Below are 15000 nucleotides of genomic sequence, written 5' to 3' on the forward strand. Positions count from 1 at the left end.
GACGTTTTGCAGAATTTCCAACCGCAACAGCGGACTCGTAGGGGTTTGAGTAAAGCCAGGTTTCAACGTCTGAAATTAAGCGAAGAAAACAAAGTGAATTTATGCTTTTAACTTAAATTAGTTTAGCAAAATATATCAAAATCGGTCTCCTGTGATAAGGTCATGGTTTCTCCACTCAACAACATTGCCAACCTTAACACTGTTTCTGTGGTCTCCTTTTCTTTCATCTATCTTTTATTCTGACCATGTCGTCGTCTCTCACATTAAGGGAGAGGGGGCATGTACAGTGGCTCATAAGCATAAAAGCCCAATAAAAAAAAAATAAAATAAATAAATAAATAAAAAATAAACCCTCAAATCACAAAACAAGAGAAATAAAAAAACACATTCTGTAGATATCAGTTGGACTCCGAGGTGGGGTTGACACCATCGCAGAAAATGACCCTCTAATGCCCACATCTACACGGTTCGTCATGGCCTCATCAATCGATATCAGCTCATCTTTATCTGCTCCAAGCCATAAATGTGAATAAATGTTTACGAAAACATATTTCAATGAAGCCTAAAACCATTGGATCTGGTGTACAATTACAATTAAAGAGAAATCCTTATAGATCGAGATAAATTCATTTCGTTTTGGTAATGTTATTGGTAATGACTGACAATGGAAACTCGCACCACCTGAAAGGAAAGAATTGGTAAAAATAAAAGTGAAAAAGGCAGGTGGGGTAATGCTGTACAAAAAATGTGCATAGCAAAACTGGAAACAGTCTCCACTATCGCAAACCTCCTAAAACTGTTTATAAATGATCGCTAAATATATCAATCTTGATGTCTGATCTTTTGTCCCAGGTACTACGACACCTTGATTAACAATCCTATTTCAGTTGCCTTTTGTCTACCTTGAAAAACAACTTCCTCCCCGTTGTCTTTTCATCAACCTCATTTTCTTTGTTCTTCTGATAAAATTTTTTTTTCACTTCAAACAATTCTGAGAAATCTGTTAACTTTGTCTTAGAGGGTTTGAGTCTTACTTAGAATTCAACATAATAAAAAAAAAAAATATGTATAACATAAAAAATTTAATCTATATGTATATATATATCCATAAATATAAAAGCGAAAATGTATGTGTTTTATGTGTGTTCGCTTTTCTGTATGTCTACAAAAGGCTTTTTTCAGTGAAGCGGTCGGTCTCCTAACAACTTTTTAAAACTTTTTATATCACATATAAATCGTAATATCTAAGAGTTAACAAAGCTCGCCTGTCTCTTTAATTTGCTCGACTTTGGGAAGATAAATATTCAACATTTGTCGCTCGCTGCATGTGGGTTAGTCTTTTTCCTATAAAATCTTGGGAAGCGTTCCCGCAGTAAATGAAATACTATCCCGCAGTCAAACTTGACCTCATTAACTCATTAAAACGGGCACCTGCCAAATCCAAGTAATTAAATAAATTCAAACATGTTTCTGTTAGCATCTCGCGGTGGGGCAATGGTTAACGTCGCAAGTTTTTTTCACACATTAATTTACAACTTTGTCTCAACGGTTCGGGTTCGATCCTCTTTTTTTTTTTTTAATACCCCCACCCCCAGAGTTTCCACACACACCTCCAACACCTGGGCAACACCGGGTACCCCTCGCTAGTATATATATATAAAAGGCAAATGCGGCACACACATTTTTGTGCGTCTTGCAAAGGCTTTTTTCGCTGCGATTCCTGGGGGGGATTACTATCGCTTAGAAGTGTTTATATACCCCCTAAAATAATAATAGCGAGAATTTGGGAATGCGCGTAGCGTCTAGATTTATTTACACCGACTTTTATAAAAATCGCGCAATTTCACTGTGTCGCTTGTTTGTCCTGCTTTTTAGTATAAATAAAGTGAAACTAAATATTCAAACGTTGCGTGTTCTCGTCCAGAAAGCAATCATCTTTTGATCAATACGGTGGAAACCTTATATCAGACAATTGCTTTCATATGGACACCCCTATTTTTTATGGGGAGCTGGTTTTTCAACCCAACATCTTGGAGAAACTAAACCAAAACAAACTTGACTGCAGGATTGATATTCAACTTAATTCACTTTTTAGTTAATTCATAACTTTTTTTTTTTTATTTTGCTTTTGTCTCAATATTTTTCAATTTTTAAACTTTAAAAATCTATCAAAATTTTTCTATTGATTCTATTTTTACGATATTTTCAGGGTCAATGTGAAATTTTATGTTCTTTCCAATAAACCGAATATAATATTTTAGACAAACGTTTTTTTTTAAATTCACGCCCCCCCAAGTGTCACCCATTTTCAACTTTCTCTTAAAAAGTAAATAATTAATTTATGTCAGGGAGTTTTATATATCACAAATTGAAGAGAAAAGGTCAATAAATAATATATTCAAATTTAAAACAAAAAAAAAAAAATCGCTTTTTTAGAAATTTACCTGTAAAGTCCGAAGTTTAAAACCTTTTTAAAAAAAACAAAAAAAAACACATTGTTGTTGTTGTTTTTTTTTTTTTTTTTTTTTTTTTTTTAATAAAACCTTGGTCCTTGCTCCTTTAATTGAAAAAAAAAAATTAGGGCTTGAATTACATTTTTCGAGGAGTTATAAGCTTGGAAAGATGGGGTGGAATTATTCACTATTTTCACGAAATTTCTGACACTGCTAAATCTGCATGTATTAAAATATATTTAAGCATATCTTATGACCAGGCAATGCCAAGCGGCCTGCTAGTATATATATATATATATATATATATATATATCTATAATATAAAGCTGAACGTCTGTGTGTTTGTCTGGTCATGAATAGGCTCCTATATGGTTGACTATTATAGAAAACTGATACCATATAATGATAGAAGATGTATCGAGACACAGAATGGGTATGTTTGATCTGGCATAATGATGATTCATTAAAATTGTGGGGTCTGTGTACGCGCATGGTCCACAAAGTATGGAAATAAAATTTAAAAATTAAAAAAAAAAACGTTTACAAGTGTTTTTGATATAGATGTACATAATATTTTGATAAGTATGTTTTAACTTAAATAGGGATGGTATAATAAAATTGTGGGGTCTGCGTTCGTGCCTGGCCTCCATAGAATGGGAATAGGCACAAACTTTAATAAAGACTTTTCATATCTATCTGCGTAAGTATACTTTGATAATTATGTTTCAGTTTGAAGAAATATGGTATAATAAAACTATGGGGTGTTCGTTCGCACCTAACCTCCATAGAATGGAAATAGGTCACAAAGTTTAACAAGGTTTTTTTAATATAGATCTACAGAATAATGTGATAAGTGTTTCAGTGTGAACAGGTATGGTATAATAAATTATGGGGTTTATCTATTTTATTTTTACTTTCATCATATTTTGCTTTGGTTTTGATACCCCAAAATTAGAAGCTATCTCTTTACAGCTCTTCCTTTTCATAACCTATCATACTTTCATAAATCAGAGTCCATTTTGTGTAGGCTGTTTTTGAACCCAGTCAACGACGGGTACTTTTGCTAGTATATATATAAGTGAATTTGTATGTGTGTACATTTCCCTACCAAACTACTCTGTCAATTTTCAGTCTACAGACTTGCGATTTGACATAAAGGGTATTGAGATTTGGGAAAATCTATTTAATCGGTTATCACCCAGAAATTTAGCTGTCAAGAGGATCAAAGATTAATGATTTGATCTTTGAAAACTCTACCAAACTCCAACAATTTTGGGTCTGAACACTTGAAATTTTAGATGTAGGTTACTTGACCATGGATCAAACTTTAATTTGATTTGAGCCGAAAACAATAAATGTTAAGGGGTCAAAATTGGAGTCAAAGTTAAAAATAATTTGACCTCTGTGGTCACTATGAAATTACTCAGCCAATTTTTGGTTTAAACATTTGAAATTTTACATAAAGTGTATTCAGACAGAGAAAGCTTATTAATCTGTTTTTGGGCAAAAATTTGCCAAGGGGTCGAAGTTCAAAAGATTTGACCTTTACGGTCTCTAGCAAACTGTTCAGCCAATTTTGTGTCTAAACATTTGAAATTTTACATAAATGGTATTAACAAGCTTTTTAATCAATTTTGGGGCGAAAATTTGGTTGCCAAGAGGTCAAAGTTGAAAGAGTTAACTGAAATTTTAGATGTAAGTTACCAAGAGGTCAAAGTTGAAAGAGTTAACTGAAATTTTAGATGTAAGTTACCAAGAGGTCAAAGTTGAAAGAGTTAACTGAAATTTTAGATGTAAGTTACCAAGAGGTCAAAGTTGAAAGAGTTAACTGAAATTTTAGATGTAAGTTACCAAGAGGTCAAAGTTGAAAGAGTTAACTGAAATTTTAGATGTAAGTTACCAAGAGGTCAAAGTTGAAAGAGTTAACTGAAATTTTAGATGTAAGTTACCAAGAGGTCAAAGTTGAAAGAGTTAACTGAAATTTTAGATGTAAGTTACCAAGAGGTCAAAGTTGAAAGAGTTAACTGAAATTTTAGATGTAAGTTACCAAGAGGTCAAAGTTGAAAGAGTTAACTGAAATTTTAGATGTAAGTTACCAAGAGGTCAAAGTTGAAAGAGTTAACTGAAATTTTAGATGTAAGTTACCAAGAGGTCAAAGTTGAAAGAGTTAACTGAAATTTTAGATGTAAGTTACCAAGAGGTCAAAGTTGAAAGAGTTAACTGAAATTTTAGATGTAAGTTACCAAGAGGTCAAAGTTGAAAGAGTTAACTGAAATTTTAGATGTAAGTTACCAAGAGGTCAAAGTTGAAAGAGTTAACTGAAATTTTAGATGTAAGTTACCAAGAGGTCAAAGTTGAAAGAGTTAACTGAAATTTTAGATGTAAGTTACCAAGAGGTCAAAGTTGAAAGAGTTAACTGAAATTTTAGATGTAAGTTACCAAGAGGTCAAAGTTGAAAGAGTTAACTGAAATTTTAGATGTAAGTTACCAAGAGGTCAAAGTTGAAAGAGTTAACTGAAATTTTAGATGTAAGTTACCAAGAGGTCAAAGTTGAAAGAGTTAACTGAAATTTTAGATGTAAGTTACCAAGAGGTCAAAGTTGAAAGAGTTAACTGAAATTTTAGATGTAAGTTACCAAGAGGTCAAAGTTGAAAGAGTTAACTGAAATTTTAGATGCAAGTTACCAAGAGGTCAAAGTTGAAAGAGTTAACTGAAATTTTAGATGTAAGTTACCAAGAGGTCAAAGTTGAAAGAGTTAACTGAAATTTTAGATGTAAGTTACCTATAAGCAACATTACCTTTAGATACACAAGTGTCAACAGAAGACGTTAAAATTAATTTTATTAACTCTCGTCTGTGTAGTTCATTAAAAAATCTATTTGTTTTACAATGTAAATATGAAAATCCGATAGCAAAAAAAAAAGTTATTTCCATTAACACTTATAGCACCAATGCCCATTCATAGAAATTGACTAAGAAAATAGTAAACACGAAATGATAACGTCAGCGTTTTACACACAGCTCTAGTGGTGCCTACTGAATTTCACATCAAAGCAATGGTATCGACGTATTCCTCATATTTTTAAGATGATTATATCCAAAAATTTATGAAAATGGATAACGTAGAAAATTATTAAAGAAAATAAAATTTAAAGAAAACGATCGTATTTACTTATGTCAGAGTTCAAAAGGTAGGTAATTTTCTGTTTTGATTTATTTTATAAAAACAAGATGGCCGCACTTTTTCACCCGCTAAAGTTGTTTATTTTTTAATAATTCAGTAATATTCCGGTGATTTCGACTGTATAATTTTGAAGCTAACATTGTAGTTTATTAGAATTGACAAAAAAAAAAAAAAAAAAAAAATTAAACCATTGTTTTTTATCTGAAAACTTCATTTAATCAACTACAAAATTTTGTTCTGATAGTGTAGAAGTGCCGATTTTTTTTTTATATATTGTTTATTTATTCATTTTCTTTGACAACTTTTTCGTACTTCCGTGGATTGTAATACAAACCCAACAAAGGATACCATAAAAATTGAATTCAACTTGAAAATCATATCCCTCCAAATAACAGAACAATTCGTAAATTGCAGAAGTAACCCCAATCCTTCACATGCTTAGTGTTGTCTGCCCTTTTTTTTTTTTTTTTTTTTTTTTTTTTTTCCGCAACGTTCAGTTATTTCCAGGATCAAATAATATTCTTCCACAACATCCAAGTCAGACAACTTAGTTACTGGCATTTGGGTACATATTCATTCATCGCAAAAACCGTACTGTTTATATGATTAATCTATATATTAATACGATAGCTTGTGTGTTCCTTTGTGTGTCACGCTTTCCGGCAAATTTAATTGGTTGAGATTTAAGAACACACACGCTATCGTATTAATATGTAGATTATACTAAATGTGAGTGTTTAATGAGATCTCAGGCATAATCTCCTCCTTATCGATTAGGGGTGAGGTGATAGTCTGACGTGTTTACTTCCGGGGAAGTCATTATCTTTTGTTAAAAAAAAAGATGCATACAATATATTTATAATATACTACATTGACATAAGATGTCATATTCCAAAAATCATATGGATGTACTGCTGATTCCAAAAATCAGTTAAATGGATCAGTGCATGCTAGGACTTATTTGTAACATTCCAAAAATCACGTAAATATATCAAGTATTCCCAAGTTCATATTTTCGTCCTTAATGTCCTCATAGCAGTAATTGCAAAATCTTTTCTTAAGGAGGAGGGGGGATTAAAGTCACAAGAATGCTGAGACTGATATTACATTCAGAAATTCATGTTAAAGTAATGGTTGTCTAATCCCTAACCGTGTAAATGTTTTTATGTATTAATTTCGAAAAGCTGCTGAAACAGTTTATGATTTAAACATTACTTTATTTCAAGCAAGGTATGGCATAAAGGCCTACTTCACAAGAATTTCCAGCTATGGTATAACTGGAAATGTTTTCCCAATTCTTAAATCATTTCTCTCTGATAGGCTCATAAGATGGTTGATGGCAGAAATCATAGGCCCAGAGTATTAATGCTGGAGTCCCTCAGGGGTCCAACTCTCTTCCTAATCTACGTCAATGATCTCCCAAAACACATACTTAAATCATTCATTGACATCTATGCTGATGACATGACCATCTATGGCAACACATCAAAGGCCGTAAATTACAAAGTTCTCCGATTCTCTCTCCTCTGGTCTTAAGCACGTGGTAAGAGAAGACGTGGCTGGTTACTTTTAATTCATCTAAAACCAAGCTTCTATCTTTACATCATCAACACTCTGATCCCCATCTGGCATCAATTGAAATGGATGGCTCTCGTCTTGGGGGAGGCTCCATGTTTTGACAAGTTCTGGGATTGACCTTTACTTTACTCCTAATCTGAAATGGAACACGTACATCAAGTCTGTTGCCAAAGTCGCTAGAAAAATGGTAGGATTCTTCTACTGCTCCAGAAGATATCTCACTGCTTATGCAATTCTTTATCTATATAAAAACTAAGTATGTCCAAGGATGGAGTACTGCTGCCACATCTCGGCATGAACTGCTAAAAACAGCCTATCCTGCCTTGACAGAGTATAAAATAGACCTTGCAGCTTAGTGAGGGATGCCCTTTTCTCTTCCCTGCAGCCTCTCTCTCACAGGAGAAACGTTTCGAGCCTGACATCGTTACTTCTATGGCAAGTGCTTGTCTGAGCTCCAATCTCTGGTCCTCATCATTGCCAATCTTTCATGAAAAACACCTGTCTAGCTGAAACCACTGTCAAAAATTTTCCCCACTCTTTATCTGTACCAAAATGAAAACAGATTCCATGAACAAAGCTTCTTTCTTAGAAGTGCACGACTGTGGAACTCTTCCATTTGCCTGTTTCCCACCTAACTACAACTTGGGTGTCTTCAAGTCCAACATAAACAAATTCCTGATGTGTCGCCCCCTTAAGTAAGATACTTTATCAAATATTCAATATTAACGATTACTATGATACTATCTCATTGATTACTGTACACGCAATAATCCTTATCCTCAAGTGGCTTCCGAGCCTTGATAAGTTGTGACTACCATGTGCAAAAAAAAGTATACTTTTAACAGTGGGGTGGGGGATATGAAGTCAGTCCCGAAAATGGCGGAAACTGTTTATGATTTAAACATTACTTTATTTCATGTATATCTTTAACAGTGGGGTGGAGGATATGTCAGTCCCGGGATTGAAGGTAAGTGCAGAATATATACTAGCAGAATACCCAGCATCGCCCAGGATTGAATGAGATAGGTGGAAAACATAGAATACCCAGCTTCGTCCGGGATCGAATGAGGTAGGTGGAAGATATATACTAGCAGAATACACTGTGTAACCCGGGAATGGATAAAATAGGCAGAACATATACATTATGAGAATACTCAGAATTGATTGATGTGTTTGTAATGAAATAATCATATGACAGCATAGCATCACTTCCTAATTAAGTTGTAGGTATAGACAGCTTCCGGTATTCAACCACGTGGTCATGCTAACAGGCATAAAAAAATATGGCTACCAATATGTGTTACATGTCCATGTATGTTCTAAAGAAAAAGAACAATTCTCCATTCGGAAAATAATGATTATAATTGCACATTTGGGATAATTTTAATCAAAATATCATAAGTGAATTCGTGTTTGAACTTTTATTTTTATTGGAGAAAGTCGAATATTTTATTTTATTTTTTTTTTTTTACTGCAAAACAAACAATTTTTATATATTTTTCAGTCCGTTCTTTTAATAATAAATAAAACTTTTCACTGAGTATTTTCAAATATTTTGGTACTAGTGCAGAGAGTGATCCGCGCTATTTTTTAAATCGTATTTCTAAGTTTAATTAAAGATTTATGTGTTTTTTTTATTCAATTGTAAGGTTAAAGTATAGAATAGGTACAAAACACTCTCCCCTCCCCATGTTAAGAATGGCTTTTTAAATAATAACATTATTTACGTCCGGATCACTCTCTGCACTAGTACCAATATGGTAAAGTAAGCATTTTTCAAGGAAGTGTTTTTTTTTTTTTTTTTTTTTTTACGATTGGTGAATTATCAATATTTTAGCACGGGGCGTAATTCATTTCTTTAAATATATTTCAAACTTCAATTGTTTTGTTTTTTATAAGATTTTAACTGTAAATAATTTACATAACGAGTTTGTTTTACTGTACACGTAGATTCTAAAAAGTTTTCAAAAAAAACAAATAAATGTTATCAAAAGCAAGATTATAAACCCAATTACAGGAGACTAAACCAGACATTTTATTTTTAAGTGAAACTGGCATTGGACAGGCTATTTCCCTAGATGAGTTTGCAATTACAGGATACTCTAACTTAACTTCTAAATCTGACCCCCAAGATCGCCATGGGCATGGAATATGTGCCTATATTAAAGATAGCTTTCCATGTGGGAGGGACATCTCCAGGGAAGATCCTAACTTACCCTATATGTGCTTCCGGGTTGCTTTAGCTCACACTACTGCATTTATATTTACTCTCTATCGCCCCCACAACAGCGGAGTTACTATCTTTCAAAGCATATCTGAGAAAATTGACCAAGTCCTTTCTACTTATCCTTCAGCTAACATTCACGTATGTGGAGACTTCAATGTTCACAACGTCGAATGGTTGACCCACTCAAACAAGACTGATGATGAGGGGAGGTTCTGTCATGATTTCTCCATTGCCTATGACCTCACTCAGATTGTTCAGGAACCTACCCGTGTGCCCGCTAATGACGGCCAGTATGCGAGCCTACTAGACCTTTTTCTCACAACTTGCCCTGAACTATGTTCAGTTTCTGTTCTGTCGCCTCTTGGATCTTCCGACCACTGTTGTATCAATTAAGATAAAAATGAAATGTAATAAGTCCCCAGACGTACCTCTTCATCGTACAGTATATCGATACACTAAGGCTGACTGGGATAGCTTCCGTACATTTATATCTGATCTACCTCTGCATTCCATGTTTAAAAAGGATGTGTCCTCTATAGTATTAGACCTAACTGAATGGTTAATTGTAGGTATTGACCATTTCATACCCTCTAAAAAGTTTCAGCAAAAACCTAACAGCCAGCCAGGGTTCTCTCCAGAATGTGCTGCTGCCATTGCGCACAGAAATCACTTTTTCCACTGCTTAAAACGTAATAGATGTATGGAAACTAAAGCCGTTTTCAGGACTGCCAGCAACCATTGTAAGAAAGTAATAAGGAACGCAAGAGAGTTGTATGCTCAATCTGTTAAGTCCAAAGTAGCTGAGCAGCGGCTTGGTTCCCACCAGTTTTGGCAAATAGCAAACAGAATCCTGAACAGAAGCGTGTGCTCCATCCCAACTATTATCAATGGACCTGAGGTAATCTCGTCAGCATCAGACAAAGCCAAACTCTTTGTCAAGAACTTTGCAGCTAATTCTACCCTTTGCGACCAAGACCGCCAACCCACAATATTTCCTCCTGTATCAGAAAACACGCTATGTGATATACGTATATCTGTACGTGATGTTGCGAAGCTAATCAAAAACCTTGATTCCAGTAAAGCAACTGGCCCTGATGGTATTCCAATTATAGTACTCAAAAAACTTCAACCTGAATTAGCGCCCATACTTACAAAACTGTTTAAACGTTGTCTTAAGGAGAATAGTTTCCCATCTCCCTGGAAAATCTCATCAGTATGCCCTGTATTTAAGAATTCAGGTGATCGCTCATCCCCCTCTCAGTACAGGCCAATAAGTCTCCTGTGCGTCATGAGTAAGTTGCTAGAATCTGTGTTAAATACAGAAGTAATCAAACATCAACAAAAATAACCTTCTTAGTGACACTCAATATGGTTTCCGTTCTGCTAGATCTACAGCAGATGTCCTTACAGTTATATCGCATAGGATTAGCAAATCTCTCGACGGTGGCAATCTTTCTAGGGCAATTGCTCTTGACATATCTAAAGCCTTTGATAGGGTATGGCATAAAGGTTTACTTCATAAGATCGCTAGCTATGGTATAGCTGGAAAAGTCTTCTCAATTATTAAATCATTTCTTTCTGATAGGTTCATAAGAGTAGTAGTCGAGGGGCAAAAATCAGAAGCTCACAGTATTAATGCCGGTGTCCCTCAGGGATCCATCCTGGGCCCAACTCTTTTCCTGATCTACATTAATGATCTTCCAAATCATATCCTTACATCATTTGTAGACATTTATGCTGACGACACTACCATTTATGGTACCACATCTAAGACAGTAAACGACCAAGTTCTCTCCAATTCTCTCTCCTCTGATCTTGAGCACGTAGTACAATGGGGAAAGGAGTGGCTGGTTACTTTTAATGCATCTAAAACCAAGCTTCTCTCTTTACATCATCAACATTCTAATTCACATTTGTCATCAATTGAAATGAATGGCTCTCGTCTTCAGGAGGCCTCAAGTTTTGACAAGCTTCTGGGCTTGACCATTACTCCTGATCTTAAATGGAACACGTACATCAAATCTGTTGCCAAGGCCGCTGGAAAAATGGTGGGATCTTTCTATCGATCCAGTAGATATCTCACTGCTGATGCTATTCTCTACCTATATAAGAGCCAGGTACGTCCAAGGATGGAATACTGTTGCCACATCTGGGCAGGAGCTGCTAGAAAGGACTTGTCCTGCCTTGATAGAGTTCAAAATAGACTTCGTAGCCTCGTAGGAGATGTCCTTTTCTCCTCCTTGCAACCTCTATCTCACAGAAGAGATGTTGCGAGTTTGTCTCTGATGTATCGTTATTTTCATGGAAAGTGTTCAACTGAGCTTCAATCTATGGTCCCCCCTCGCCAAACTTTCACAAGAAACACTCGTCTAGCTGTAAACACTATCAATAATTCCCCCCACTCTTTATCTGTGCCTAAACCTAAACGTAGATTCCATGAACAAAGCTTCTTTCTTAGAACTGCACGCCTGTGGAATTGTCTTCCGTTTTCCTGCTTTCCGGCTGACTACAATATGGTTGTGTTCAAGTCTAAAGTAAATAAGTTCTTGATGAGCCGTTCCATATAAGTTATTAAATTTACCAAATTTTCATTACTAATGATTACTATATTGACCAATTTCTACTGTACACTCTTTAACCCTTATCCTTGAGTGGCCTCTGGGCCTTGATAATATGGTGATGCCTTTGTAAAAAAAAAAAAAAAAAAAAAAAAAAAGTTACTTTTCTACCAAACATGCCGACATGTTTAAAAAAATATATCGATAAACATTGTATGATTTTCGAAGCGATTACGTTTTAAAGTGAGTAAAACCACTAAAAACCTTCCCAGGTAGGTAGAAGAGTAACTTATGTTGCCTTTGATAACATTTATTTGTGATATATTTGTTTTTTTGACAACTTTTTCGAATCTATGTTTACGGTAATACAAACCTCAAATTTAACTTGAAAATAATATTTAAAATACATGTGCGTACACTGCACAAGCACCCTTATTATCATAATAATAGTAATAAAAAACTGGTGTAGATGATATTGACTGGCGCCACACCACACCAACTAGTTGTGAAGGGTCAGGGAGGATCGAAAGACCAAGGTGAGAGAGTACTGAACAAATCTCCACTGGAAGTGTGCAGTTTAAATCTGGTACCTTGAGGAGGCATTTTGTCACCCAAACCCCAATGGCCGATGCCAACGAGAAATCCGTAACAACGGCTGTTGCAATAACATGCAATCATCTGCACAAGTGGTCAAAAGGTGGAGAACACTGGAAATCTGGGAAGACTTGTCACTTGGTCTCCAGGGAACACCACAGGTTACTGCCAGTGAGCAATCACTGATGATGGCTTGTGAGACAACTACGCTACACGTTTTGATGAAAAACATGGGGAAAAAAATGGACATAGAAGAACAAAAAAAATCAAAACTTTAAATATAATTTCTGTATTTAAAGTAATAGTTATTTAAATATTTCAACAATCTTGTGGAGAAAATCCAGCTTCCCAATAAGGGGCACTCTGGATAGGAACAAAAATAATCTCAGTCATGAAAGATTTCTCCTCCACCGACCGAGGACAGAAAATGTAAAGTGTAGCATCAAAACAGATACTACACTGATCTTGTTCCAAAGGCCAAAAAATATTTGTTTAATGTTTCTTTAATTGTTTGTTCCCTAAATTCATAATTCAGTTTTATAAGTATTAAATTGTGTATTGCTTTAAAAAATTACTTCATTTTACATAGATAATATTTATATTTTATAGAGAATAAAGTTCAGTTTAAGTAATAATCGAACTGTGTTCGTTTTTCTTTTTAAAAATGTTTTATTGCTCTTTTTCAAATGGCCCTCATATAGTACTGACAGTCTGACAAATCTTACCTACATTGCCTGCAGACATTTTTCAGTTAACAGGCCTTCTTACTCTCGGTGGCCGTGGTTTTACCCGATACTCTTCCAATAGCCGGAACGCGTGTTTCGTTTCATATGCCCGACATTTTATATTTCGCAATTTTGATTTATCAGGTGATATTAGCCATTATTTATTTATTTTTTTTTTCGAACGCTCTTGGTCAAAATAGCCTTCCTTTTTTTTTGACTGAAGAAAATCAAGTTTTACGACTAAGCGAGCCGTAGCGTTTTCGTCGCTATGATTAAATCCGACGAAATAAAGAGGGAAAGACAACTTAAATTGAAGACGCAACCTTACGTTCAATGCAAGTAGTTAGTAAATAAAATCGCTAAAAATCATAAATTTTGATTTTTTTTTTTTAGTTTTAAATAAAATATTTGATCGATTTATGTGATTTTTGGAATATGACATCTTCGTCCTGTAACGAGCACGTACATCATAAAACTTTTCTGCATTTTCTTTACTTTTAATTGTTGCCATAGGTCCCATCTAAAAAAGCACCGTATTTTCAAGTTTTTTTTTTTTTTTTTTTGTTTTTTTTTTTTTTTTACAAAAGTAGTCACCACTTAAGGCCCGGAAGCCACTCGGGGATAAGGGTTATTGCGTGTACAGTAATCAATGGAAGTTGAATTCAAGTTTTACGATCTTTTATTAGGTGAAAGGGCGGACCTGAACGAGCCCCCCCCCCCCCCCCTGCCGTGAAATTCCTTTTCACGTTTTATTTTTTTCTGTAGATTATCCTTGATGACAGACTTACCATTCATATTGGTAAGAAAAAAAATTTGGCGGACGTTGTCTAAATTCCACAAGTTTCACTTTAAAAAAAAAAAAAAAAAAACTTTTATCATCGATTACAGACTTAAGTTTCAGATATATATATATATACACACACACACACACACACGTTTATTTTCACGTCGGCTTCAGTTTTCAATCTCTCATCTATGTGTCACATCTATGTATGTATCTATTCATCGTGGTCACAAATTGTGTGTTCAATTTAGTACAACGTTATAATTGAAAACTGAACCCCCACGTTTGCCGTAAAATTAATTCCTTTTAACGTTTTTTTTTTTTTCTGCGGATTATCCCTTGATAACAGACTTTCATATTAGCAGGAAAAAATTTTTTTGGGTATTTTTTACGACCTGCCCGAGGATAGTATAAACACCCTCAACAACCCTATGTTAAGAACGGCTTTCGAGGTTAGAGGTGCTTATTCGAAAAGCCGTTCTTTAACAGGAGGTGGTTGTGGTGTTTATAATACGCTGGGGCACATCGTAAAAATTTACCGAAAGCTCGCTCAGGTCCGCCGTACAAAATAGTTACCACAAAAGCAAAAGCACCCATCCCTTCCAAATGTTAAGAATGGCTTTCTAAATAAGAACATTATTTCAACACTGAAGTACCAATAATAACAACAATAAAGTAGTTAAGGTCGAGAGATTAAAAATGATTTAAATTTACAACTATGCGAGTTTGTATTACTGAAAAGTTGTCAAAAAACAAAAAACAAAAAAAAAAAAAAATAACAAAACAAAACAAAAACACAAAAACAAATAAATGTTACCAAAGGCAAGATAAGTTACTTTTCTACTTAACTGGATAATTTTCTATTGTTTTTATTTAATGTAACATGTTTATTCAACT

At 34.6% G+C, this 15000-nt stretch overlaps 1 protein-coding gene across 1 annotated transcript in view; it reads right to left on the reverse strand.

Annotated features, from left to right (window-relative positions):
• Positions 1 to 15000, reverse strand: part of LOC145249562 (pygopus homolog 2-like) — a gene marked incomplete in the record, with an annotated part of 52174 nt that overhangs the window by 35588 nt on the left and 1586 nt on the right. Inside the window, 1 exon segment of the mRNA XM_080111236.1 lies at positions 1 to 69. Within this exon segment, the coding sequence (XP_079967362.1) occupies positions 1 to 69 (69 nt within the window).

The sequence above is a fragment of the Euprymna scolopes genome, chromosome 28, assembly GCF_053919585.1.
Source record: "Euprymna scolopes isolate OS-2025 chromosome 28, ASM5391958v1, whole genome shotgun sequence".
NCBI classification, from domain to species: domain Eukaryota; kingdom Metazoa; phylum Mollusca; class Cephalopoda; order Sepiida; family Sepiolidae; genus Euprymna; species Euprymna scolopes.